The 26685-nt window shown below is 35.5% G+C and overlaps 1 protein-coding gene across 1 annotated transcript; it reads right to left on the bottom strand.

Moving 5' to 3' along the window:
• Positions 1–1108: 1108 nt before the first annotated feature.
• LOC149077657 (uncharacterized) lies at positions 1109–24690 on the bottom strand. Its single transcript, XM_089245221.1, has 11 exons — positions 24545–24690; positions 19795–19921; positions 15833–16030; positions 15380–15547; positions 13169–13496; positions 12642–12719; positions 12412–12531; positions 4999–5132; positions 2768–2864; positions 1759–1871; positions 1109–1354 (listed from the first exon to the last, which is right to left on the bottom strand). Exons 2-11 carry the CDS (start codon positions 19900–19902, stop codon positions 1199–1201), a joined length of 1500 nt encoding a protein of 499 aa, XP_089101347.1. The 5' UTR covers positions 19903–19921; positions 24545–24690; the 3' UTR covers positions 1109–1198.
• Between the last annotated feature and the right edge of the window lie 1995 nt (positions 24691–26685).

Below are 26685 nucleotides of genomic sequence, written 5' to 3'. Positions count from 1 at the left end.
CCCATGTGTACTTCCATGTGGAAGATGTTCTGGTGCTGGAAATTCAATCTGTAATTTGGTTCGGAGTACAAATGAAATTGCTGCCACGTAGCACAAGATTTCTCATACAGCTATCTTTTGACCATGACAAATTTTGCAGCGCAACTTCTGTTAATGAAATTAAAAGCATGCATAATGAACGAATGAAAGCCAGGGTTCTTGAACTTATCCTGTTGCCGAGATCTCCTCCAGCTCAGCTTCGTGGCAGGGTCTGGAACAAAGTGTGTGTGCGCCTAGCAGTCTGAGTGCATATCTAGTGTTGTGTCTGATTTTTCAGTGCTGCCATCTATATTTTAAATTGTGAGTGAATTGTAATGATTGAATATTAATTTAGCAGGACTTTTTAATGGAGAGATCGGCTCGCATTCGCGTCTCAAAGTTGGGAACCACAGAAAACCAACTTCAGCTGACCACCACTGTGGGATTCGAACCTGGGTCCTCACGATTGCAAGTCTGTCACTATGACCACTCTACCACAACATTGGTAAAGCAAAACCATATATCAGGGGTCTTTAACCTTTGGGATATTGTGGGACAAATTAATGAAGCCTGTGGCCACCAATTCAAATTGCAGTAGTGTTTAGTATTGTAAGATTAACTAGGACATAATGTCATGTGCAGTGGCAGCTTATCAGGTGAGCTAACAGGCCCCCACTTTAAATAGAGGGGGAACTTAAATTGTTGCACCTACATTATTTTGTAGCATGGTATCAACCATTTCCAGAATTAACTCAAAAACAAAAATTTCCTACATGAAGTTCAAGATGAGCAACCGCAGGCCTAAAACACAAGAGCAACCCACCCCCCTCCCCATTTTTTTTTTATCCAAGAATAAAATCTAGAAATTGTGAGTTGTAATCTATACTCGCTTCTAATTTAAGAGTTTTCTCGAGCTGGATATGCAATGCACGTGTGCACAGTTACAGTTACCTCAGAACACTAACTAATTTGTACTGAATACACTATTCTAATTGCATTCAATAACGCATTCAAAAATTAACAATTTTTAAAAAGAGTATGGTTTACAAAAGATAATACGTTCATTATGCTAAATTGAAACTGCCTCTGATCACAACGCTTATCAGCAATTTATTTTTTTACATTATGTCACATGTCGTCTGTCATTCAAAGATATTATGTACACAATCTTCTTTCTTCGTCATAGATTCACTGAAGCATTTTTCAACTCTTCCAATTGTTTCCTGTATTCTTCGGCTTCATGTTCCTTCACAATCAAACGCGCTTTATATTCTTCTGCCTGTTTTCTAATCTTCTCTAACTCCTTTTGCAACAGTGACTTCTCGTCTTCAGATGTCTAAATCAGTTACAGAAGGGGAAAAATAATAAAATGGTAATTTAAACTCATTTTTAGAATAGCACACGAAACATTCAAATCTTAGCAGTGACCACAGTGCCAGCATATTGCTATGAGCCAATAACTGCTATGATATTCCCTTATGGGACTAAGCTGTGCCACATGATTTGGTCTCTATGGGACTAGAGGGGTGCAGAGTCACATGGACAATAAAAGCACCAAAACCTGTATAATAATGCTATGGTATTACCAGAAAAATTCTCGGCAAGTAGTTTATATCGATAATGCCGTGTGTCATTTTTGGGCTTTATCTGAGTGTCAACCTAACACACAAAAACTACCTATATAGAAAAATCGCTAGAAATGTATTGATATGTAAATTTGGCTCAGTGAATTCAACTTACACTTTTGATATTCGAAACCGTTGTTACATTTGGCTTTTCCAAGAAAGAGCTGATATCTAATTTAATATCGTCTACTTTCATCTTCTTTGATGGCGGCTGTTCCTTCTTATTTCCTATAAAACAAAAATTTCAAAAGAAAAAGAACAAAAAAAGTTCCTACAAGAAAGTTTGAGCACCATAAAAATTAAGAAACTGATCTCTTAATTCAAATGAAATTCAACTTTTATTGGTTCAACAAGAATTGAATATGACTGGTTTGAAAAAAATAAATAACCAATAGAAAGTACTGAATTTGCTTTTGGGAACTAGGTATTGAACGTGACAAGAGAGAGATATAACTTTGTATAAATGCTTGCATTAAATGCTTGCATAAAAAATCTGCATTGCTATATAGGCTTTAGATAATTCGAAGAAAAGTTGATTTAAAACTTCGTCGCAGAATCAAATTTTCATCGTTTTCTGAACTAAACATTTTTTTTATTTTTAGTTCCTTATGAAACTTAGGCTGGTATTGTTACTCTATAAAAATTTTGCAAAAATTATTTTTTAAAACTTGGCAAATATAACCAATAAGCTTATTGGTTTCGCTTTTCAAGTTTTATAAAACGTTTCTGGAAATTTTATGGTATAATGTCGGCTTTAGGTAAAGAACATATAATAAGTCATATGCCTAGAATTGAAGTTAAAAAAAAAAAAATCTGTTCTAGAATAGAGGTCTTCAACCTTTTTCTACTTGCGAGCACTGCTTGCACACATCATCAAAAGAAGAGCACCCTGACAGCAAGTTTAGCATACAAATGCATGAAATCAGTTTCATTTCAGTCCTTACAGTCCTTGAATGCAATTTGCAAAGGTGTTTAATTGTAAAGTTGACCAACTGCTTGGGAGCACAAAATCGGACAGGAGTACTGAGCACTTTGGTTTGGGGTGCTTCAAGTCAATATAGTTTGGATCATATAAGTCGTACCTGAATCAACATAAGTTTAAATCAATCAAAACACAAATTTACCTGCTGAATTTGAATCGTGGTTACTAACTATAAATATTGGTTGAGGTTGGGTTATCACAGATGGCACTTGAGACTTCTCAGAGACAACTTTTATGAGCTACAAAACAAATATTTGATTCAAAATGGCATAAAAACTTTCAGAGAATGAATGACAAAGAATAGTGAAGTATGTGAGCTCAACAAAATTCTAACTGATGAATTTGAGGGAAAATATATTAAAGACCTTATCAATTAGATAAAAATTACTAAAATACAGTAGACTCTAGCTATATATATAAAATCCAGCACATATCAGACCAAGGTGGAAGTACGTTGGAAAAAGCTCATTTAAATAACATAAATCTCTACACATAGACATGCAGTCCTCTTCCATCGCTTGAAGAAAACTTGCCTAAAGATGCCGAACTAGTGCACGGCAGGATTATCAAGTCTATTGTATTTAAATTAGGAATTTTCTGGAACAGAGTGTACACCTCTGTTTCAGAAATTTTCCATTGGAATATGACTCAAAACCAATATATTTATTCTATAAATTGTTAGTCAATACAACTGGAATTTTATTAAATGGAATATAAAATGGAACGTCGAAAGACTGAACTTGTTTTCCATTCCAGACAGGTTTTAATTTTATACAGGTGCACATAAAGATAATGATTCTTCACCTCCGTAACACTTAAATTTTGCTCTTTTTTTACCTCTATGATCTACATTTTTGTGTTCAAATTCAATCACACATTTTTTGCAGCTGGTGGCCATCTCTATACACTGAATGAAAATCACTGCAGTAGCCAAAATATGGTACTGCTAAATTGTAAACAATAATTCCATCTCTGAACTAGTGAAAATGGAAATTATCAAAATTTCTTCAAGAAACAGGAGTATTTTCTAACAAAAGCCATCATTTCGATCATAGATGAAATGCAAAATAGACTTTTACTAAATTTTGCATAGTAAATCTCTACTACCACTTAAACTACCCCCCCCCCCTTCACTCCTGAATCAGTTCAGATAGACAATAAGCATTCATCGTTTTTCCAAAGAGTGAAAGAATTCCCTAACAAAAAAGGGGATCAGAACGAATTAACTTCCATCCAAAGGATAAAGACTTTCATTTTACCAGAAATTCTTTCCGTTTTAGCAGGTTTACCTATCTACAACCCTGATTCCCAACACGGGGTCACACGCCTCACAAGAGGGGCAATTACATTTTTAATGGGGGAAATTTTGTTTTTTTAATGGGAGCATTTCAAGAATGAGTTGTTGACAGAAAATGTTTTTGCATTTCTTATGGTTTTTAAAATAATTCAAGAACCAATGAGAAATATAATTACAGGGAATTGGTGGGAAAATAATTTCACAATTCATGATGATTCATAATAATGAAAACTATTTCCAGAGATATTAAAGATTCATATTTGATGATAAAATGATTTCACGGAAATTCACATTTGATTTTCAAAAAATACTTTCTCAGGATTAAAGAAAATCCATATGAAATGTGGTATCCATATGCATTGTGTACCAAACTTATTTTGTTCCCTGCAAATTATCATTATCAGGTTGCAAGACTGTGTAGGAGGCTAGAAGGTGTTCTCTCCTCCCTCATTTATTGATGAACATTTTCATACTTAATGTAGTAATTAGTCTGTAGTATTCACTGCGATCCATGTACACGTGGAGCTGCTTTTGCAATAGTCTTCCTATAGGAAATGTAATGTAAGGGCAAAAATACCCTTTCCTTCAGTTCTTGGTAAGTTTCAGTTGACTAGACTCAAATTTCTTTTTCCGACAGACTTTCTAAAGGAATCTATGAGACGTATTATACATTAAAAGAAATATCATAATTCATGATATACTGTACATTTGACAGTTCCGTTTGAATGGCTCACAATGGCTGAATAAAAAATTCAGGTTTTTTCTTTAGCACAAAGGGGGAAAAACATCCCATTTTAGAAAAGAAAAAGAATGGTATGATTGACCATTCTTCAACCAATTAGGTGGGAAAGAAAAACAGAGTTGTTCTATTTTACCAATACCCATTTACCATATGTCCCACTCGACCAAACAGGACGTGGTCATCATTTTTGGATACATTTATTATTCGATTATTTTTATCAGAAACAATGAGTTCCAATGCTATCACATTAAGTGGCATGAACTACATATGTTCTCTCCCCCCCCCCATAACCTACTACCCTCTGAATAAATTCATACAGATTTCATACATTTACCTGATTGGGTGAAACAGTTTTACTCTGTAAAGTGCAAAACACTTGCTTCTCCTTCTTATTAGCCAAGTCTTGACTGTTATCACCAGTGAATTGCTTCTGTTCTTTTACCCATGTCAAGGCCAACTTTCCAGCCTCTTAAAAAAATGAATGAAAAAAATAATATTCAGGAGTGTAAAATTCAAAGAATTCTTTTCTCATCAATTTATCCTTTGTGGGATTCATCAATTTATCTTTAATGCAGTGATAACTTCTTAGGTTTGAAGCCACCTGATTATTTTAAGCATGTAAATGTGTGTGTTATGTATCAAGATGTTGTCATGAGACACTGGTTAAGAACCTCATAGTGTTATCATTATCTATTGATATGAAATTATTTTCTGTATGTTTGTCTGTGTGTGTGTGTATGTTCTATATAAAAATTTACGATTTTAGACCAATCTTTACCAAATTTTACTTATGCAGCAAACAAGACCCAACTTGAATGATAAGCTACTTTAAAAGTTCGTCAGAGTGGGGAAAATGACTGAAATAGGCAAAACAACTGTTGGGCAACAATGGTTCCTGAACCTCAACAATGACTTTTTGAATGTACATTTTTGTTACCATGGTTTTCAAACATGTTTATCCCTTTACAATGGTTTGTCACTTCTCTTAGGCTCCCAGTATATAGAAAAAACCTGGGCAGCATTTAGTATTACAGCTAGTGTTATAATTTTATGACCAAAATATCTCGCAGCATTCTTAAAAGATCTCACCCCACCATAGAATGCGGCAGCACATTGTTTGGAAATCACTGCTTTATTGGTATTCATAATTTGCACTAAGTTTCCAACATAACATTTTCTTTAATTTGCCACGTCATTAAACCTAATGCCTCTGTGGTGTATTATATTGAGTAAACATCAGAGTTATCAACATAAAGACATACAATAGACATAAACAATACAGATTCATTTGTAATTCAACAAGCAATTAAACACAGTCAAACTTTCAATCTCAAACAAATTTTTTGCATACTATGTTTTTCTGTAAACTCAAAACTGATTTAAAATTGAAATTTCTAATAATTAGGAATAATTCATATTTCCAGAAGGGCATGTTAATATATCAGTCTATCTGTGCATGTTTTATACAGCTGTTCACTGGGATGATCAAAAATCCTCATTAATGATAATTTGATATGCAGGGTGAATCCGATCTATTCTGCAAAACGAGAGGAGGTGACAGATGAGCCCAAATGGATCATGAAACACCCCACCACCCTGTCCTATGTCAAACCGTTTTCGAGTTATGGTGGATAATCGATCACAGGGAAAGTTTGAAAAAATACAAATTTGTGAAGTTTCTGGAAAATCGACATGCAAACTAAGTTTGGAAAAGTTTGGCAAACTAATGTTTGGAAAGAACAGAAAAAATTCTAATAATATGATGCCATTTTCATTGAAATATCTAGATTCATTGATGAGCCACACACACACACACAAGTGCTGAAAAATTTGGCGACATTTAAAATCGAATTGTCAATAAATTCTGTAACCATCAATTCTGCAAACACCCTTCTAGCTACAATCAGTCAAATTTACAAAAAACTTGTCCATTCTGCCAGCTTTCAAAAGAGCCTATAATGAACCATATCTGTGTTTTGGGTCAGGAGAAATTCAGACTTTTGCTTGCAATACCCTCTTCACTTCTTCAGCATTTGCTCAAGTAGAGGTTCAATGAACATTCGGGAAATAAAACTAAGGGGGATGAAAACATATGTAAATCTATCACTATCTCAGATATGCAGATGTGCTCCAAGCTTCCTGCACATGTATTCTACTCATGGATACAAGAACAGCAAGTCAATCTACCTTATCAAACATAACCCCATCAGCTTCTTTGACGTTTTTTACTGTTTATATTGCATTAGCTCGTCGTTTTCTATTTCTTTCACCCTGCACTCACTTGCTTCCTATTATTTTCTTGCATTGCTACGAATAGGTCGGATTTACCCTGTATGTCTCACAATACAACCAATCCTATGAATAGACTACTATTTACATTATTTGATAGAAAGATTTTTATAAAATTATTGAAATTAAAAAGTTATTTCAAGTCTAATAAACTTCTTTTTGCAGAAACAAATTTTAAAAAATGAAGGAAAAAAATAGAAGCAAAAACATGAATCGGAAAAGTAATATGATTAACTTTCTCATTCTTGAAAAGTGTTTTTCTTAGTAATTTCAATCAATCCATCAAATTTTAGCTTTCACTAAATCTAAATGTTTGCTTTTTTTTAATTCAAACCAAAGAAATTCTCAATAATTGGGTGCAATCGAGGTGGTTAACAAACTTTTACAATTCATAGTGTCCAGAACTTTTCTACCCTACCTACGTCTTCAGAGTATCATGGGGCCCCTTTCAACCAAAACTGATTTTTGTGAAGGCTCATGTATTAACATGGCACTGCTTACAAATTTACATGCTTAGTCTTGAAATTTCAATCAGATCTCATGTTTGTGAGGCCCTTCTTCTCTTGAGGCTCCCAGGCAGTGCCCGTGCATTAAAATGGCACTGCCCATGTAAAATTCTTCCAAAAAATGTGTATACAGTAAAAATCCTATATAATGATACCCTTAAAACAGAGAATCCCCAACATAATAATATAATTTTTTGGTTCCAATGCACTTTTCACAGTGTTAATATATTCAATCTATAACAACACGTTTCTCTGGTTCCTTGAGTCGTTATATAGACATTTCACTGTAAATGTCTAGAGCTTACATGTAATCAGCACTTTTTCTTTTTTTTACCTTGTAATTTTTTCCTCCATGTTAATTACTCAAAACACCACCACCATGGTTGTCACTGTTTAATAATATATCTTGTTAACCCCCCCTCTTTTTTTTTTCTTTCTTATAATTATTCTATTGTCAGGGGTCAGCATGGATCATGGCCTCAAAACTAGTGAAAATAGTGACCAAAATGTTTGAAAAAGTGACCGAAATGTTTAAAAGTGACCAAATAGTGACCGAAATGTTTAAAAGTGACCAAAATATTTTTAGAGAGAGACCAAATGGACAATGAATTTTTATTACCAAATTGAATGAATTGAATTTAGTTTTAACTTTGCATTTCAATAGAACTCATTGAAATTGCTTTTTTTACATAATAGTGTGAAATAATTAAATCAAACTCAAACGCATTCTGCTAACCAGAAAAGTTTTGAATAACTTATCAAATTTATCAACAACTATGTGTGAGAGAATAACTACATTACATCCTTTCTGAGTAACAGTAGCAATGCCTTCCCCCATGTTGCTTTCCACAACCCATCTTAAAATCAATTTAAGCAGGAAAAACTTCAAAACAGGAAAAGTTTTCACATTCAAAGAAGGGAAAAAAATGAAATAACACAAAATTTGATGAGAGAATTTCTCCCATCTACATTCCAGTGGATTTTTCATTCATGTTATGCTATGAATGACAGTATAAAAAATGTACTCAAACTTTTTTTAACTAGTACAAATTTGATTTACATACCTAGGTTTGTATAATACGTTCCAACAAATTTTAAGAAATTTACTATAATGATTAAAAACCATAAAATAAATTTTTAACATTATTTTAAATTATTAAATTAAAAAAACTACTTAAATTACTGAATTATAAATTATTTAAATTATTAAATTGAATAAAATATTTAAATTATTATATGTTGAGGGAGGGGCAATCCACCCTCCCAGCGTCAATGGCAGAGCCTACTGATGTATACATATATATGATGTATATCAATTGTCATCGTGCCACACCCCTAAGACCTTAAAGTATCTCCACCTATGGCTGGACTGGGAAAAGTGGGTGAGTACTATTTTACAGGCGGGGGGGGGGGGCACCAAAATAATACTGTCCTTGGGTGAGGGAGAACATAAACCAGTTTTGAAATTGTTTGCTTTTCGAGAGAAAATTTTTTAAAAATATATATTTTCCTTTTTTTTTACACACAACATACACCCCTGCAAAAAAAAACCACATTTACTCCTTTACCCAGAAATACAGGGGTGGGAAGTGACAAAGTCCATTTCGGAGCAGCTTTGAAGCAGCAAAATTCAGGATCCGGAGCAGTTTTGGAGCAGCAAAATATAGGATTTGGAGCAGATATTTATAAATTGGAGCAGGGAAATTAACAAGAATATTTACGTTAACCCTCATCCCTTTTCAAAATAAAACAGCTGCACTGTCTTCTGTTATCAAACATCTTTTCATCAGCTTGTTTTTTGTTTTTGGTATTTCAGGCTTTTGACACCTTGTTTGAAAGAGAGGCTGTCATAAAATTTTTCACACCAGTCTATTTAAGATGATTTTCGCTTACTGAGGGCACTATTAGCTGTCTGGAACAGCCGCCCTTCAAATGGGCTAAAAATTTTCTATAAGTTTTCGATTTTTTCATACTTGGAAAGAAATCGTTGCAAAATGGGAGAGAATGTCGGAAGAATCAACACGACGTTTGGCGATTAAGTACTCATTATTTGGCGAGATTGGCAATCTGACACTCGTTATTCGGCAAAGTTTCTAAATTAGCATTCATAATTCGGCGAAAACGCACTTTTTACTTCCGGAATGAAATTTTTTTCCCCGAAACATCGGAATTTGACGCAATGACGATCGACCACAGTAGTTTCTCCTGCTTCCAGTGACGACTTTTTTTTAAACGGCAACTGACTCGCATTTGCGCTTTAAAGCTGAAAGACCATTGCAAACCATCTTCAGTTGCACGATCACGGATATTATCGGGGTTTCGCGATGGAAAGGCCGATAGTTTAAATAAGGCGTACAGTGGAATAAAACACGCTCTTAGAAAGAATCGTTTCACGGCGAAAATTTTTTGGCGTCCTTTCCGAAATTCCGGGCATACTGAAAGAAAAATTACCTATTTGGCGTAGAAAAATACGAAAATACACTATTTGAGCAGGATGGCGCAAGATGTTAATTTTGGCGCAGTGTGGCGCAGAGTTCTCACCCCTGGAAACAGTATAATTGTGGCCCCCTCCCCCCGTAATTTTTAACAGAAAAAAAGACACCGCGGCCTTCCCCGGTAAATTTCCCATAATCTTTGTAAGCACCAACGTGGCGACTTTTTTTCGCGCCAAGGAATCGCCGTTTTGCGGTAGTCAATTCAAGATGGCTGACAAAGGGCACATAAAAAATTACAAAAAATATATATAATTTATAATATGAATCAACCTAATATGCGGCAAGATGCGAAAATCGATAGAAATATATCGGGAAAATTAGGATAAAATGAACACAAAAATCGAAAATCAACGACATACGGGGTTTATAAATGCGGTTGATACAGAGTTTATGGATGCTGCTGTCAGGGCTACCTATTTTAGCGCGAGAGAAAGTCGCCACGTTAGCGCTGACTCCTCCAGTAATTTTCAACGAACAAAAACAGTGAATTCGCCCCCACCCGATTTACCATGGCCGTAATACAATTGTTTTTTCTGGAGGGGAAACGTAATTTTACTGCCCCTTCACTGTAAAATTCGATAATTTTGCAAAGAAATTTTTATTGCTTTTTCTTGAATTTCCATCAAAAACGCCGTCCAAGGCATTGCCCCCCACCCCCAGTTTTGGATCTTATCACGGTATGTAGCCACCCGGTCGCAAGTACGAACGAAAATTTACTATCGCACGAGGCTGGTATCCACTCTTTTTAACGGAAAAAGAGTAAACTCGGCACCTTTCCTCGTTCAACACCCGTGGAACCAGACCCCCGCCCTCTCCTATTGCGGTCATAACAACGACTCGAGACAAAAACGTTTTAATAACTTTCGAGGTCTAAAAATGGGATTTTTTTTACACAACATCAAGAATGGAGCGCAAGATGTCGCTATTAAGTCAGCAATCAGTATCGTGAAGATGCTCTAAATTAAGTTACGGCCAGAAGCGGATCAGTTGACGGCCCGGGCATAAAAAAAAAATTAATATTAGGCCCTTTAAATTAGGAAAAAAGTGTAAAGTAGGGGCCAAAGGCGCGCTCGGGGTGCCCACCGTTAAATCTGCCTCTATTTACGGCTCGCATTAACTGAGTTTTTATCAGCCTGATGACCAATTTTCATCTGATTGTGTTAAACTAAATGTTGAATTGCAGGATTCTATGATCTTTTCATAAATAGTTCTCCTTTCGATCAAATTTGGGGGTACGGTTTCTTGCTGAGATTTAAATCCAGTTAGAAAAATAGTACAAATTTTATTTGTAGATAGATCGCGATTTTCAAATGGATGATTTTTTTAATTGTAAGTAAATTCAAAATACCTGCGAGCTTCTTTAACCTTGGCCAGCTAGAAGAGTATTCTCCAAAGCATATTAATACGCTTAATACGTATTAATAATACGCGTTTTGGTATTCTCCCGCTGCGCGTAAGTTAGCTTCTGCACGGGCTCTCTTAAATTGCCATTTCAAATAACATTTAAAAAAATTAACAAAAGTAACGATAGAACAAACAACAAATGTAACTTGCTCGATGCTCCAAGAAGGGAATTCGGCCCTTAGGACTAAAACTTTTTAAAACAAATAAAATAAAGGATCAATTTTAAAATAATATGAAAATGAAAGAACGAGTACACGTGGGGAAATAAGAAAGAATGGTAGTAGAGGGGGGAAAAAATTCTTTGTTGTAAGTACGCCTTTTATGCTAGTTTTTTTTCCGACCAGCTTTTCCATAAAATGACGATTTTTTAACCAAGGAGCTTTCTTTCCAAGTGCCTTGAAATCAAGTTATGCTGACGTCACACGGTATGCTCCAGGGAAGATAAGAAGCCTTCGAACGTAGTTCAATGAAGGCAGGGAGAAAATTTGCGATATTGAACCGGTAAAGTTCCTCCTTGAAGAGAAGAAAAGCACTGACAGCAGAAAAGCGTGCGAGACCGAGGTTTTTTTTGCTAAAAAAGTGGAAAAAGTGATCTGGGCCTGAAAATAGTAATAAAAGTGACCAGTTTCTAAAAAAGTGACTTTTAGTTTAAAAAGTTACCCGTGCCGAGCCCTGTATCGTGTGTCATTTACACTTTATGTTAGTCGATTTGTCTATGTATTAGATATCCAGTATGAGCCTTTCCTGACTCCTTGGGTATAACTCCTTCAATTGTATATGTACTTTTCATGCTTGAATAAAAATTTTAAAAAAAAAATCTATTTGGAAAAAAAAAATTAGCAAATATGATAATTGTATTCATTTTTCTATATTTGCGGCTGCAGAAATTTCTTGTTCAGGAATTTTTTTAGCTGCATATAATGATACATATATAAGAAATGTATAAGAATCAGTGAAAATCACTTTGAATTTAAATTATTTTTGATTAATCTCAGCGGCTATAGTTCCATAACTGTTATAGTTTTGTAAGTTTTTTCCATCTAGTTGATTTACCTGTAAGTGAAACGGTCTGTCCACCTTCCAAAGCGGAAGCTACAGTAGTTGTGTCATCAGAAGACAGCATCGTTATACCGTGCCTTTCTAACCATTGCAAGGCTTCCTGCATCGATGTTGCTAAAATGTGAAATTAAATATATGTATAAAAAAAAAGAAAACTCTACTGTACATGTGTGTGTCATTAGAATATTTTTCAAATTTATTCACTTATAAAGATGCATACATACTGGCATTAGGAGCAGTTGCTTCAGCAAGAGCTGCAAATGCTGCTAACACATTAGTACAACTTTGCTCAGATAGCTCTCCTGGATGGCAAAAAAAAAGAGTAACATTTTTTTTATTCTCTAATTCTTTGAGTAACTATCATTATGATACTAGCATCAAATGTAATTGCATGTTAAACACATTTCACACATTAAAAACGTCAAATAATAAAGTTTAAGTCTTTTAGCCCCTGTTCACATGTGCAAGATTACTGGTTCAAAGGTCATGCATTTCTTGATATTGAACCAATTAAAAAAAGTTTTTTTTCTCTCTCTGCAGACATAAAATGGCTGGGGCAGCTGGAGGAAAAAATCTGTACCCTTGCGAGACCTATTTTTGACACCCCAGACCATGATTTTTTTTGACTGACAAAACATTTTTTGTGCTTTCAACTCATTCGCATTTATGCTATCAATTTACAAGTTATGTTAAATAATGATAAATATTAATATGAGAGGCTTCTATGAACTTTCTCAAAACTTGGACATACCTTCATCAGAGTCGCTAAAAGATGATGACTTCGTATCTTTGTTAGCATTCGATAAATTAGTTTTAAGCAAAACTGGACGAGGTAATAATGAATCATCTGCACTCCCACTGAAAGAGTTACTAGCTGTGACACTATTTAAAGTTTGAACTGCACTTTTGATGCTTATTTCTTTCACATGTGTGCTGGTAACAGCATCTGCTTTAACCACTTTGAAAGGTATTGCAGTAGATTTTGGTAGAACCAAAGGAGCTTTATTCACAGGTAATACTGGTGGTGATGGTGGGCTTTCCTTCTCTTTGTTTTTCACTTCTTTTGCATGTGAGTAGTCCTGAATATAAAAAAAGAAATTTTAAAATGTTTTGTAAGTGATTACAGATATATGTGCCAAAAATCTCACACAGCAAATTTATTACCCAAAACTACAAGACACTATTATCCTTTTAAGCGGAACAGCAGAAAAATCATTCAACATCCTGTAAAAAATGCCACATCTTTTTTTTGTAATAAAGTAACCTTCCCCTCAATTTTCAGCAGGTGCAAAGTAAGTGGTATGCGGTCAACCAAGCATTATGTCAGCAGATTTTTAGCCATTTTTTTACCCTCCTCCCAGCAAAATTTCGTTAGCATACCGCATATTCGGATCACAGGCATATGGGGGCTCGTGTCCCCCCCCCCAAGACAATCAGAAATTTATTTTGATGGAGAAAAATATTTTTAAACAAAATTAAAATATTGAAAGAAAATACCTTTGTACGTTGTTACAGTCCGTTCAATTTATATTAATTTCAATGCTATTTGAAAGCTAATAACTCAGAATTCCTCTTTGAGAAATCCATTGTGCCCCCTCCAAAGATTGATACTGCATACTCTCCTGATTGGGATTGCCCTTCAAGAATACACAAAGTGAGTCCAATCACCACTGTCTCACACGCTGTAGGGTGAATTTTGCTATGAATGCACAGGGATCATTTTTCACATGATAACAAACAGAACAATGAACACACACTATATTTTTAGCTAGTGTTTTGAGTATTAATTAATGGAATGGTACAGATTGTCATTGCTAGTTGGTGTGAATTCAGAGCATTGAGCTCTCATCTTCCTCATTGTGGTTTCTCTAAATTCCAGAGATGTTAATTAGTTGATATCATGATGGTTGCTTAAAAACAACCGTTCAAATAATTTGAAGTAATTCCTTCCTTTATACAGAAGCACATTTATGGTTTTGCCGCCTGTGATTACACACATTTTGTTGTCCTTCCCCCATTCTAGTCTAATACATTTTTTTGACTACTTTCCCCCCTCAAATTTCCCACCTTGTGCTATAACTTGGCCTTCCCCCCCCCCACTCCTGCAAGTACACCTGTGTCTCTAAGAGTCACTCTTTTTATTACTCCCATACTCATACACTCTCTAAGTCACTCTTTTGGTCATTCACATGCTCAAACACTATTTCGTCACCCACACGCTTGCTGCACACTGTTTTCGTCACTCACATGCTTGCACACTGATTTCGTCACTCACATGCTTGCACACTGATTTCGTCACTCACATGCTTGCACACTGATTTCGTCACTCACATGCTTGCACACTGATTTCGTCACTCACATGCTTGCATACTGTTCTGTCACAAACATTCTTGCCACTCACATATTTGCACATGCTTTAGGTCATGCTTTTTTTTGCTCACTGACATAGTTTCTTGCTTTGTGGGTCACTCTTTTGGTCATTCACATGCTTTTACACTCTCTAGGTCTCTCTTTTGGTCATTGGCATGCTTAAACACACTGTAGCTCACTCACTGACCTGGTTCCTCGCTCTGTGGGTCATTCTTCTGGTCATTCACATGCTTGCTCATGCTCAAGTAGCTGATAGTCATTCATGTGCTTACAAACTCTCTAGGTCACTTTTTGACCTAGTCCCTAGCTGTCTGGGATGAAGCTATGAATGTGCTCGGACTTGTTATGACAGGTTTTGAAGAGTGATACTTGATGATGATGATCTCATAGAGATTTATTTCACTTATCAAACGACTCCTCATACATGATATTTTGCAAAATTTTTATTAAGCAAAATTCCCCCTTATCAACAGTAGTATCAAAATTTGATTGTATTATCAATAAACTAATTTGTACCTTTGAAAATGTAAGGAATGAAATCTTGTCAGTATGTTAACGTAAATAGTTCTAGAAAAGATTAAAATGAACTCACCTCTCTTAATATTTGGAACACCTCATATGTACCATTATCTACAGCAATATCCATTGCTGTTTTATTGAACTTACTACGAATATTCAAATCGGCATCATGTTCTAAAAGGCATTGTATGACAGGTATATGAACTCGTTCTACCGCCCAATGGAGAGGTGTCATCTGCAGCTGTTCAACAAACAAACAAAAAATCTTAATGTAGAATACGAATCCAGTAAAAACTTGTTAAATAATAAATGTCCTCAAATTTGGCAATGCATTATGCACATCGCTTAAATCTCTTTGAAACAAGCAAATGCAAACTCAACAAAAATATAAAGTTTTTCTAGAGTGGGGGGGGGGGGTAACTTTCAGGTGATGATTTGTTTCTTCACATGGTACACATGTAGCAAACTATCTTTGTATGAAAATTTTGCAAACGTTTTGAGTAAAATTCAATATTTTTGTGTTTACCATATCCTGGGCATTAACTTCAGCACCATGCTTGATGAGAAGTTCAACAACTGCAGTATGCCCTTCTTGAGCTGCAATGTGTAGAGGAGTACGATCCACTTTTGTTCTTGCATCACGGCTAATGCCTGCCCTGAGAAGAACTTCGGCTGTTGTGACGTGGCCATATTCTGCAGCCATATGTAATGGGGACGTGCCAAGCTAAAATAATGAATAGAGAAATTCTCAGTTCACGTGTGTTAAAAAAACTACTACTTAATATCAAAATACAAAACTGAAAGGGATTCAAAAGATTTAGGTAATATTTTTTCCATGAAAATGTATTTCCTGTGTCTACATTAACACAATTCTTTTGCAGATCTTACTCAATGAATACATTTTACAGTGATTTTTTTCCCAACTCAGTTTTTCCACTCAGCATCCAATGAACTATGTAGATATTTGTAGATATATCTATGATTGAACATCTATGTTTCAATCATAGATATTTGATTGAATATCTGTGATTGAATCCGAATGTTGGAAACTAATTAACAAAATACTTGGATATGATAAAAAAAACTACACCCTGCCTTCAGAAACTAATTTGCACGTACTGACTAATGATTTTCATAACCATTTCATAAATATTACACAACAAACCCATGAATATGGAAATTTTGAGCAGTATATTCCTTGCAGTGACAAATCAATTTTTCTGGCCCCCACAGGTTCAAATTGAAGTCTACAAAATAGCAAAATCTCTTAAAGACACTGCATCTTGTTATGATACTTTGACTACTAAAATTCTAAAGAGCTTTCCTGAACGCATGTATCAACTAATGGCTGACCTAATTAACAATTGCATTTTTAAAAGGGGTGAATTTCCTGAATCACTCAAATCAGCTATAGTTGTTCCTATTTTTAAAAATGGCAATCAAAATAACCTCAGCAACTATAGGCTCATCTCAATATTGTCACTTACCTCGAAAATAACTGAAACACTTATTAAAACTAGGATTTACTCTTTTTTAAATAACAATAATTTATTCTAAAATAACCAACATGGTTTTCTACCAAATAGAAATACTGAATATGCTCTTTTAAACTTTTCTGAATATGTCTACAAGAATATTGACCAATCTAGAAAAACAATAGGTATCTTTCTGGACATAAGAAAAGCATTTGACAGTATGAATCATGAAATCTTGCTCACAAAATTTCTATGGAATTAGAGGAAATACTTTTAATTTTATCCATTCTTATCTCACTAATAGAACTCAAAAAGTTAAATGCAATAATTGTTTAAGTAAGGCCGTGAAGATAATCAAAGGTGTCCCACAAGGATCTAATTTAGGACCATTATTATTTATAATTTTTATCAACGATCGCTATAATTTATATATCAAGGGTAAAATCATCACATTTGCAGATGATACTGCAATTCTTTATTCAGGAGATGACTACCCAACACTTATCAACAATATAAATACGATCTGTTAACAGTTCGTAATTGGTTTATTTCTAATGATCTCCATATCAATATTTCCAAAAGTAAATTTATCAAGTTTTCTTTTTACACAATATTCCACATATTGACTATGACATAATTATCCATGAACCAAATTGTACTAGTAATAATTCATGTGATTGTCAACGTATAGAACAAATATTCTCTACAAGAATTACAAAAGACTGGATGTTGTGAAGATATTTATTACTTGAGATGTTAATTTTTTAAGGAAGGAAAAAACTCATCTCTGCCTCTCAGACAGGAGATAGAGATTTTCCTTCGCTAGAGCGTATATATGCCGAACGGAACCGTGCAATGGACGGTGAAACCGATCAGCTAATAGCTCATGGACGACGAGCCAACAGAGGGCTATATATATGACATGAATGTCGCTCTCCGCTTGTTAATACAAGAATTACAGAAGACTGGATGTTGTGAAGATATTTATTACTTGAGATGTTAATTTTTTAAGGAAGGAAAAAACTCATCTCTGCCTCTACCGGGAGTCGAACCCGGGTCCCTCGATTGCCGGACGAGTGCTCTGACCACTAAGCTACAGAGGAGATAGAGATTTTCCTTCGCTAGAGCGTATATATGCCGAACGGAACCATGCAATGGACGGTGAAACCGATCAGCTAATAGCTCATGGACGACGAGCCAACAGAGGGCTATATATATGACATGAATGTCGCTCTCCACTTGTTAATACAAGAATTACAGAAGACTGGATGTTGTGAAGATATTTATTACTTGAGATGTTAATTTTTTAAGGAAGGAAAAAACTCATCTCTGCCTCTACCGGGAGTCGAACCCGGGTCCCTCGATTGCCAGACGAGTGCTCTGAACACTAAGCTACAGAGGAGATAGAGATTTTCCTTCGCTAGAGCGTATATATGCCGAACGGAACCGTGCAATGGACGGTGAAACCGATCAGCTAATAGCTCATGGACGACGAGCCAACAGAGGGCTATATATATGACATGAATGTCGCTCTCCACTTGTTAATACAAGAATTACAGAAGACTGGATGTTGTGAAGATATTTATTACTTGAGATGTTAATTTTTTAAGGAAGGAAAAAACTCATCTCTGCCTCTACCGGGAGTCGAACCCGGGTCCCTCGATTGCTGGACGAGTGCTCTGGACCACTCGTTCAGAGCACTCGTCCGGCAATCGAGGGACCCGGGTTCGACTCCCGGTAGAGGCAGAGATGAGTTTTTTCCTTCCTTAAAAAATTAACATCTCAAGTAATAAATATCTTCACAACATCCAGTCTTCTGTAATTCTTGTATTAACAAGTGGAGAGCGACATTCATGTCATAAATATTCTCTATAAAATACCTAGATATTTATATTTATCAAAATCTAAAATGAATATCTCATTGTAATCATTTAAAATCAAAACTTCGTTTCATTTTATACAAATTCTTCAACCTGAAACCATATGTAAACCGATCTTTCTTGTTAACCTATTATTATTCATTGTTTCATTCACACTTACTTTATGGCCTGCCACTTTGGGGAAGTGATTATGTCACCAATATTGCTCCCATTATTTCTTTACAAAAAAAAGTTATTAGAATTTTGGCAAGCAATTACTTCACTCCAACAAATAAACTTTTTCTTCAATTAAACATCCTTCCTTTAAGACATCTATACTTTTACCGATCCATACTTATAATTAAAAAAAAACACTTCTCTTTACATCTGAACTCGTCAAGAATGTCTAATAGACACAATTTTATTTACTCAATGCCTTTAGTTCATAAAACTATCCTCAAAAAACATTTTAGCTTTCTCATTCCTAAATTTTTTAATAGCCTTCCAAATGATCTCATACAGTCCCTCTCATTTTCAATTTTAAGAAAAAACCTCAAAAAACACTTGCTACAAATTTTCAATAGTGAAAATTATTTCTGATTTCATCCTCCTCAGATTCTCAATCTGTTGTGTGTATGTTACTGTCTTTTCACCTCCCCCGGTCGAATTATTCATTAAAATACCCTTGCTGTCAACTGCTCTGCCAATCCAATTCATATATAATCGTATGTTGATTTATAGATTTTTTTTTATAATAACTAAAGCACCCCCCTGTGATTGTTGCATTATTGCATTATTTATATATATTTGTATTATATATATATTTTATGTATTTGTGTAATCGCATTCCCCCCCCCAACCCCCCTTTCCTATTTTGATGTTTTTTCATAATTTTTTGTTTTCACTCTCAAAAATCTAATGACTCTACATTTTACACTGTATGATAATTGAAATGTTATTGAATTAAGTTCATTGTAACAACCAGTATGGGACCTTGATGTCTCTTGGGTGGTTTTCACTAACCTAATGTATTGTTATCATTCATCTAACATATTAATAAAATTGAAATTGATGAAGTTTAGTGGATCAAAATGCACTCAATCATTACTGCATTTTTAAATATGATTTCAGTTGAGTGAATTTCTTTAACATACCCAATCTGTTGTGAATGGAGCACCATTAGTCATAAGCAACCTCACTTCTTCGGTTTCACCTTGTTTCGCACATTCTAGAAGTCGCTTTCCAAAGTCCACGAGGGACATAATGACACCAATTCATGAGCTGAAATACAAAAAAATAAATCATACATACACAAATTAATTACATGCAGTTGGGGAAAAAACAAGCAATTCAATGGGAGTATGGAAAACAAAGAACACAGCTGCAGTCACAAAATCCAGTAACCGATATCTAGCATGCTTAGAAAAAAATAATCTGACAGCAAAGACAGAGGCACCATATATAAACAGGACACATTTCACTCTGACCGATGCCAGAGATGAGACAGATCTTTAAAAGAGAACATGATTTATATTTTGAGGTGACTAAATCTGTATTTAGAGGAAAACCAAGAGAAGTTGCAGGCAGTTTTGTGCAATCAAATATTTTACATTCCTTTTCACTTAACTCAACTTCAAAGAAGTTGAAGTTACAAAAAACTAAATTTTTTTATATATTTATTCTTCCTTCTTTTCTTTTTGGAGCAGAAAATTTATGCATGCCACGTGTTCTAGAGATCTGCCATCTACATTTCGTATTTTGAAGTAAAAATGGCAGATATGAAGGTTTCAACAGCTGTCTGATGTGAAGATAAGTACAGGAAAGAAAATTCAACTGCCTTTATAGAGAACTTTCCCAGCAAAGCAGACAGATGCCTGAATTTCCGTTTTTATGTATCATGTTGAAGGTCAGCTAGCTCTCTGCTAAGAGACTTTCCAATGGGAGGCCAAGTCATACTTGAGCCTTGAAGTTGGAAAGGGGGGGGGGGAGAGAGTTACTGTAGTTCGCTTTAAAATTTCTTCACATGTTGCACTCTACTACTACTTAACCATACATGCACCTCGTATACACATTCCTTTGGTACATATGGGAACATGTCGTGTGTATATGTACATGAGTTGATTTTTAATAGTGGCAACAGTGCTGTAGAGATGCCGTGGAAAGGAGCCAGGTCATGTCGTTTGTACAAGTAAGTTAAGTGTCTACTTTCCTTCAGAGCAAATTAACCCCCCCCCCCCCCACCATGTGCATGCACAGCGACAACAGGAACAGAGTGGTTGTGGACAAGCCAGTCAGATTACTGTCACAATGCTTTTGAGGCAAGAGCAGAGGAGCTGGTTAAAAATTGAATGTGCTAGAGGTCACAATATCAAATTCACTAAAGAGAACTGACAAACCACGCAAGCATGTCATCTATATTCCTCTATGGAATTTCTAATGAATGAATACATGTTGAAATGTGCATATGTGTTGTGGGCCGACAGTGAAGTTAGTTTATCAGAAATGTTTATTGTATGTTAAACTATTTTACTGCACACAAACTCTGATAATATATTGCCATATGGCAATTTCCAACCAGTAGAGTTGGGTGGGAAATGAAGCCGTGATTTATTGGTGGTCGCCCCAGCCTTGGTAGGTAAAGAACTTGTTTCTGATGGTCTTTGCCCGGATTCAAACCAGTGGACCTTGACAGTAACCTTCATAGTGGAAGATGATCATCTTACCACTGAGCTACATGGGCGTCTGTATGTTAAATTTTTTCTTTGTTTCAAACTGAGCACAACTCAGGTCTATCATCATCTATGGGCGATTTACTACCTAGTGAGTTGTGCCGGAAGTGCAACTGTGTGTGTACCTAACAGTCTAAGTGTGTATGTAGTGTCGTGTTTGATTTTTCAGTGCTGCCATCTATATTTCAGAAGTGAAGTGAGTGATGTGTTATGATTGAATTACATTTATACTGTTTGTAGGTCTGTTGCTCTCTGTGGCGAGACTTTTTAAAGGGGAGATCGGCTCGCATTTGTGCCTTGAAGTTGGGAACCACAGAAAACCAACTTCAGCCGACCACTGTATGTTAAACTGGAGAAACCACGAGACACCCAGGCGTTATTATGTATGTTAAACTAGTGCTGTCATCTGGCTTCCAAATTTGGAAGCAGACAATTTGTCACAGAGGACTGCAAGAGCTTGCGGTGCACCTGCATTACCTTACCAAACAGTAGCAAGGTGGGTAAGAGGGTTCAGAGAAGGACGTGAAAATGAATCTGGCAACAGATAGCTCTCTTCTTCACACCATCCAGAGATTAGATAGTGCCGATGGTATTCAAAGGCTTCCAAATCACTGGAACACATTATGCACAACAGTGAAGGTTACATCAAAGGCCTGTAAAGACTTAGAATCTTGTATGCATACTATATAGAGTAGAAAATAAATAGTTGCCGCTAACAAAAAATAAACTATAAAATAAAACTCTAAATAAACTATAACTAAAAAAAAAATATATGCATGGTAATTATTTATGCTGTTAGAGATGTACTAGTTTCGTGTTGTACATCGCACACCCAAAGCAGAATATGCCAAAAACTGTGACGCATGTCGCAAAACAATCAGTGCTGAGGCAAAACAATCTTGGCGAAAATTTTCAGGAATTAATAGAAAGCACTATATGGGAATGTTTACCACTACTATTAAACCACACATGCACTTTGTCCACATTCCTTTACAGAATTTGGAATGAATTGGTGCATGTTGGAACATGCATGTATGTGTTGTGAACCTAACGTGAAGTTTTGCTATTCAGTAATGCTTATTATGTGTAAGTGCTGCCATCTACCATGAATTTTTCTAATTATGAGTGAATTGTCATAATTGAATAATTGTACCGTTGTAGGCCTGTTGCTCTCTGTGGCAAGACTTTTAAAGGGAAGATCGGTTCACATTCATGCCTCGAAGTTGGGAAACCAATAGAAAATCAACTTCAGCCGTCCCCCACTGTGGCGATGGTGGGGTTCGAACCCAGGTCCTTACCAGGCGATTCCCTCACTATGACCACTCAACCACCACAGCAGTGAGAATGTTTACCACAGAACATTTCCAGTCAGCTGAGGGCCATTGCAGGACAATGCAAAACATTCTGCTTTGGGCCGCTGTATATGCCATAATAAAAAATATATATTTCATAAATATATTCTTTGAGTATTTAACATAGGCCACGTTTTTCTTTGAAACATTTTCACTAAATGCTGTCAAAGTGAATTTATTTGCCAAAAGTGCCCCACAAAGGAGCATCCTGTGTAGGCCCTTGTTATGAGGTAGGACTGCAACCAGTCAGTGCCGTCTTAAAGCATGGGCTGGCACGGGCCAGGGGCCTCACAAACATGAGAAGTTTGAATTTTTGAGAATTTGCCAGGTAGAGCCTCAGAAAAATTACTTGGCCCCTATGATGTTCTTAAGACGGCCCTGTAACTAGTAAACGTAGCGGACTTATTCTTGATAAATCATACGGGGGAAGTCTTACTATGCATGTACAGTTAAGTAGTAGCGGTGGTCATCATGCTCAGAGTATATAATAGACCAATATAGGAACACTTATAGTAGACCTATATAATCTTTTTTTTTTCTTTGGTGATTTCCTTTCTAGTTTGTAGGAGCTTTTCTTCCTGGTCAATGATGGACGGTTATTTTCTCCGCTGGCATGTATTCTGCCTTTTTCTGCTGGCTATTATTATTACTATTTCTGCTTTAGTCGCGATATTTTTTTTACTATTCATCTGAAGGTGACATCACCTTTAGAGATGAAATAATAGGCCTCTGTATAGCATATAACGTCACATTTGAATCAAGTCGGTTGGAATTTTGGAGCTTATTTTTAATTTGCTCATTGATACATTGTATTGTATGCACCATTTTCCCCACGTTACATTGTTTATATTTTTTGTAATATGTCATTTTCTCAGGTTATACATTTCATATTTCTATTTTATTTTTTGCACGCTAGCCATTATAGTTTTAACCCTGTAAACATATTTTTATTGAATCCAAAGACCGTTTTTGACCAAACGCAGAGAGTTTTCTTGCCCTAACCATTGTATTATTTAGAAGAGAATTCTGGTTTTTATTATTTTCAGTCTTGTGTCTAGTCTAGGACGTTATATTTTTAAATTTTGATCCCTTATTTAGTCCAGAATGTTTGGTGAAATATATTTTATTGTTTTAGTGAGTTTTGTAAGTCGTTCATTTTTTCGTTTTAACAGCCATAGAGTTATCCCTTTCTGATGTGTTGGCAATTTTTTTTCTTTGTCTAGAAAGACATTCGAAAGAGTGACTTCATTTTTCTCTTCTTCTTCTTCTCGTCGTGCTTTCAAACGTTTTTCTTGCTAAAGAAAAAATCAACACATATCACCATAAGAAAAATACTATAGCTGTTCGTAATAATTTGATTTAGCTTCTGTTGACTCGGAAATTTAATTTTTACTTCCTCTGTGAAATATGAAGAAACTCCTTCACATGGGATAGTAACTGCAGTACGACCATGGCCTCGATTAGACTGTATAGAAGTCAGCAGAAACGCATGCAGTTTGTCATCCCCCTATGTAATTTTGAAAGCGTGGGTTGAAACGTGAATTCAAGAGCTCACCTCCCTTTAGCACCCAGGGCACCAGAGTCAGCTTACCTTACTCCATTTTATTGAGGCCCTTGGTAAGGCACAACCACGGATAACTAAGAACTATTATTGTACACATCATTTTCAGGTATAAACAATGAACGTTTTCGATTCGACATGAATATTTTTATCTAGAATACAAGATTTCATTTATCGACAAGTTAAGGGATCCTCAGAGAAATATTTCACAACTACCATAAACAAAACAATACCCATTATTTTACAAACTAAGATCACTCACAATTTCACAATATTTTACTATGCTACTTTCACGCGGGAGTCTCACAACAATATTTGCGTATTTTCTGGGGATTATAAAAAATATACGAACGAAATGTGCGATAATAAGAAACTGTTATTAAGTGGTACCAGTTCACGAATTCGGTCGGCTTTAACCAACACCTCCAATTTGAAGGAGCATAGTACCATAGTAATGTGACCATACTGCCCGTATTTCTTGGGACATACCTACATTTTCACGTAATTTTGTGGCTTTTCCAACTTTTTCGTAAAAATATACTGTCTTTCCACTTATTATAAATGAATCCTATTCAATTTTTATTATTTATTGGAATCAAGGGTTGAAATTAGTATTCAACTCATAAATTACATTCTTATGCAACTCTAACTATAAATAATAATATTCATCTCACGTATTTTTCATGTATTCAAACGTTTTGTTTCGTGAAATTTGTTTTAACTAACTACAACTTGCAGTACTGCTTCGTTTGCTGCCATTCGCGATTTTTCAGCGATTTTAGCAACATTTTCGCGATAATTGGCGATGTCTTGTATTTTTCCCGAGAAAATATGGTCAGCTTACTTAATACGAATATTCATCACTCACCCTTCTCATTTTGACAAATGCCATTTATGTTCCAAATAGGAGTGGGCAACTGCAAAATGATGGTTTTGCTATTATGACACCTCTAAATTGAGAAGAAAGTAAGTGCTCGCAGCATATAAAAATAAGTTGATAGTGAATTTAAAAAAAAAGTAGAAACCAACAATTCTGTGCTCAGATGGCAAAATGTTTCGTCACTTTTTCCAAAAAATGAGTTGTTCGCATTCTAAAGTTTTGTTCGTTAACGTTTTAGAGAAGGCAAGGGCGTAGCCAGGGGGGGGGGGGGGACTTGGGGGTCTGGTCCCCCCCGAAATGTGAGAAAATGACCGAAAAAAGGGAAAAAGATGGCCAAATCCATTGTTCTGTCACTTTGGTCCCCCCCCGAAATGAAAGTGGCCCCCCCCCCGAACGAAATTTCTGGCTACGCCCCTGAGAGAAGGGTCTTTCTATTTCAGTTCATGGAGAAACAATGAAGACAAATTGTAATGAGTAAAAAAGCCAACGCATTGCATGCTGGCAAAATATTTACAAATTTGCTATCATGAAATTTAAAAAAGTGGCACATAACATTTTGCCCCATCTGAGCACAAAATGAATAAACTCTGTTACTCTACTTTCCCACAGAAAATAGCAAGAAAATAACTTTCCTTAGTTACAGTTTAAGAAATTCTTTCATCTTTATTTCAACTTGTTTATAGAAGGGTTTAATTTTCTAAAGGAAATAGTTAAGAAATGCAAGAAAGTGTAAATGAAGGAAAAGACAATGGCATAACCACAATGTGGAAGCGAAAATAGAAAAAGGCATCCTAATTGTTATGCTCCCCATTTTAGGCGCAAATCTGAAATAAATTTAAATTATACTTTTTTGTGTAATTTATAAATAAAATAAAATAAATTCTGTTTTATTTCACAATTGTGGACAAGATTTCATTTTAGAAAACAATCCTTTCACTCACTTCCTTGGCTATGACCACTGGAGATAGATGTACTGTGTAACGATGAACTAAGAGTTCACTTTTTAATATATTTTATTAATTTTACCCATATATTCTATTACAATATATTTTGGCTCAATTTTTTACATTGGTGCAACCGGAGCCCAGCAGGAGAGATGATCACTTCTCACTTTTTTTGACCGTCTCCTTCAACCTTTGCTCCAAGAATTTCACCTTTCTCTCCCTCCATTGTCTTTTCTTTCCTTCAACACGTTACTCACATGGGCCTTCCGAAGAGGTATCGCATCTCACATACTGAATTAAGATTCATTCTCCATGGGACTAGTATTGCTTTAGCTCACATTTGCTCATCTGGAGTGGAAGTGAAATTTGATCATTGAAAGGAGGGAGTGCCATCTGTGATAGTCATCTCATAAAGATATTACAGTAGAACCTCGTTTATTCGAACAACTCGGTCAACCGAACACCTTTTTAATCTAACTCACCTTCAGTTTTCTATAGTCAATGATACCCAACAGTTGGTGTTTTTTTGGAACTTGAATCCTCTTATCTCACAACTCAATAGTTTCGTTCTATTGTACA

The sequence above is a fragment of the Pholcus phalangioides genome, unplaced genomic scaffold, assembly GCF_987345545.1.
Source record: "Pholcus phalangioides strain wild (caught in Gottingen) unplaced genomic scaffold, Ppha-v1.0 ptg000015l_1, whole genome shotgun sequence".
NCBI classification, from domain to species: Eukaryota; Metazoa; Arthropoda; class Arachnida; order Araneae; family Pholcidae; genus Pholcus; species Pholcus phalangioides.
This window is presented reverse-complemented; position numbering and strand designations above follow the sequence as displayed.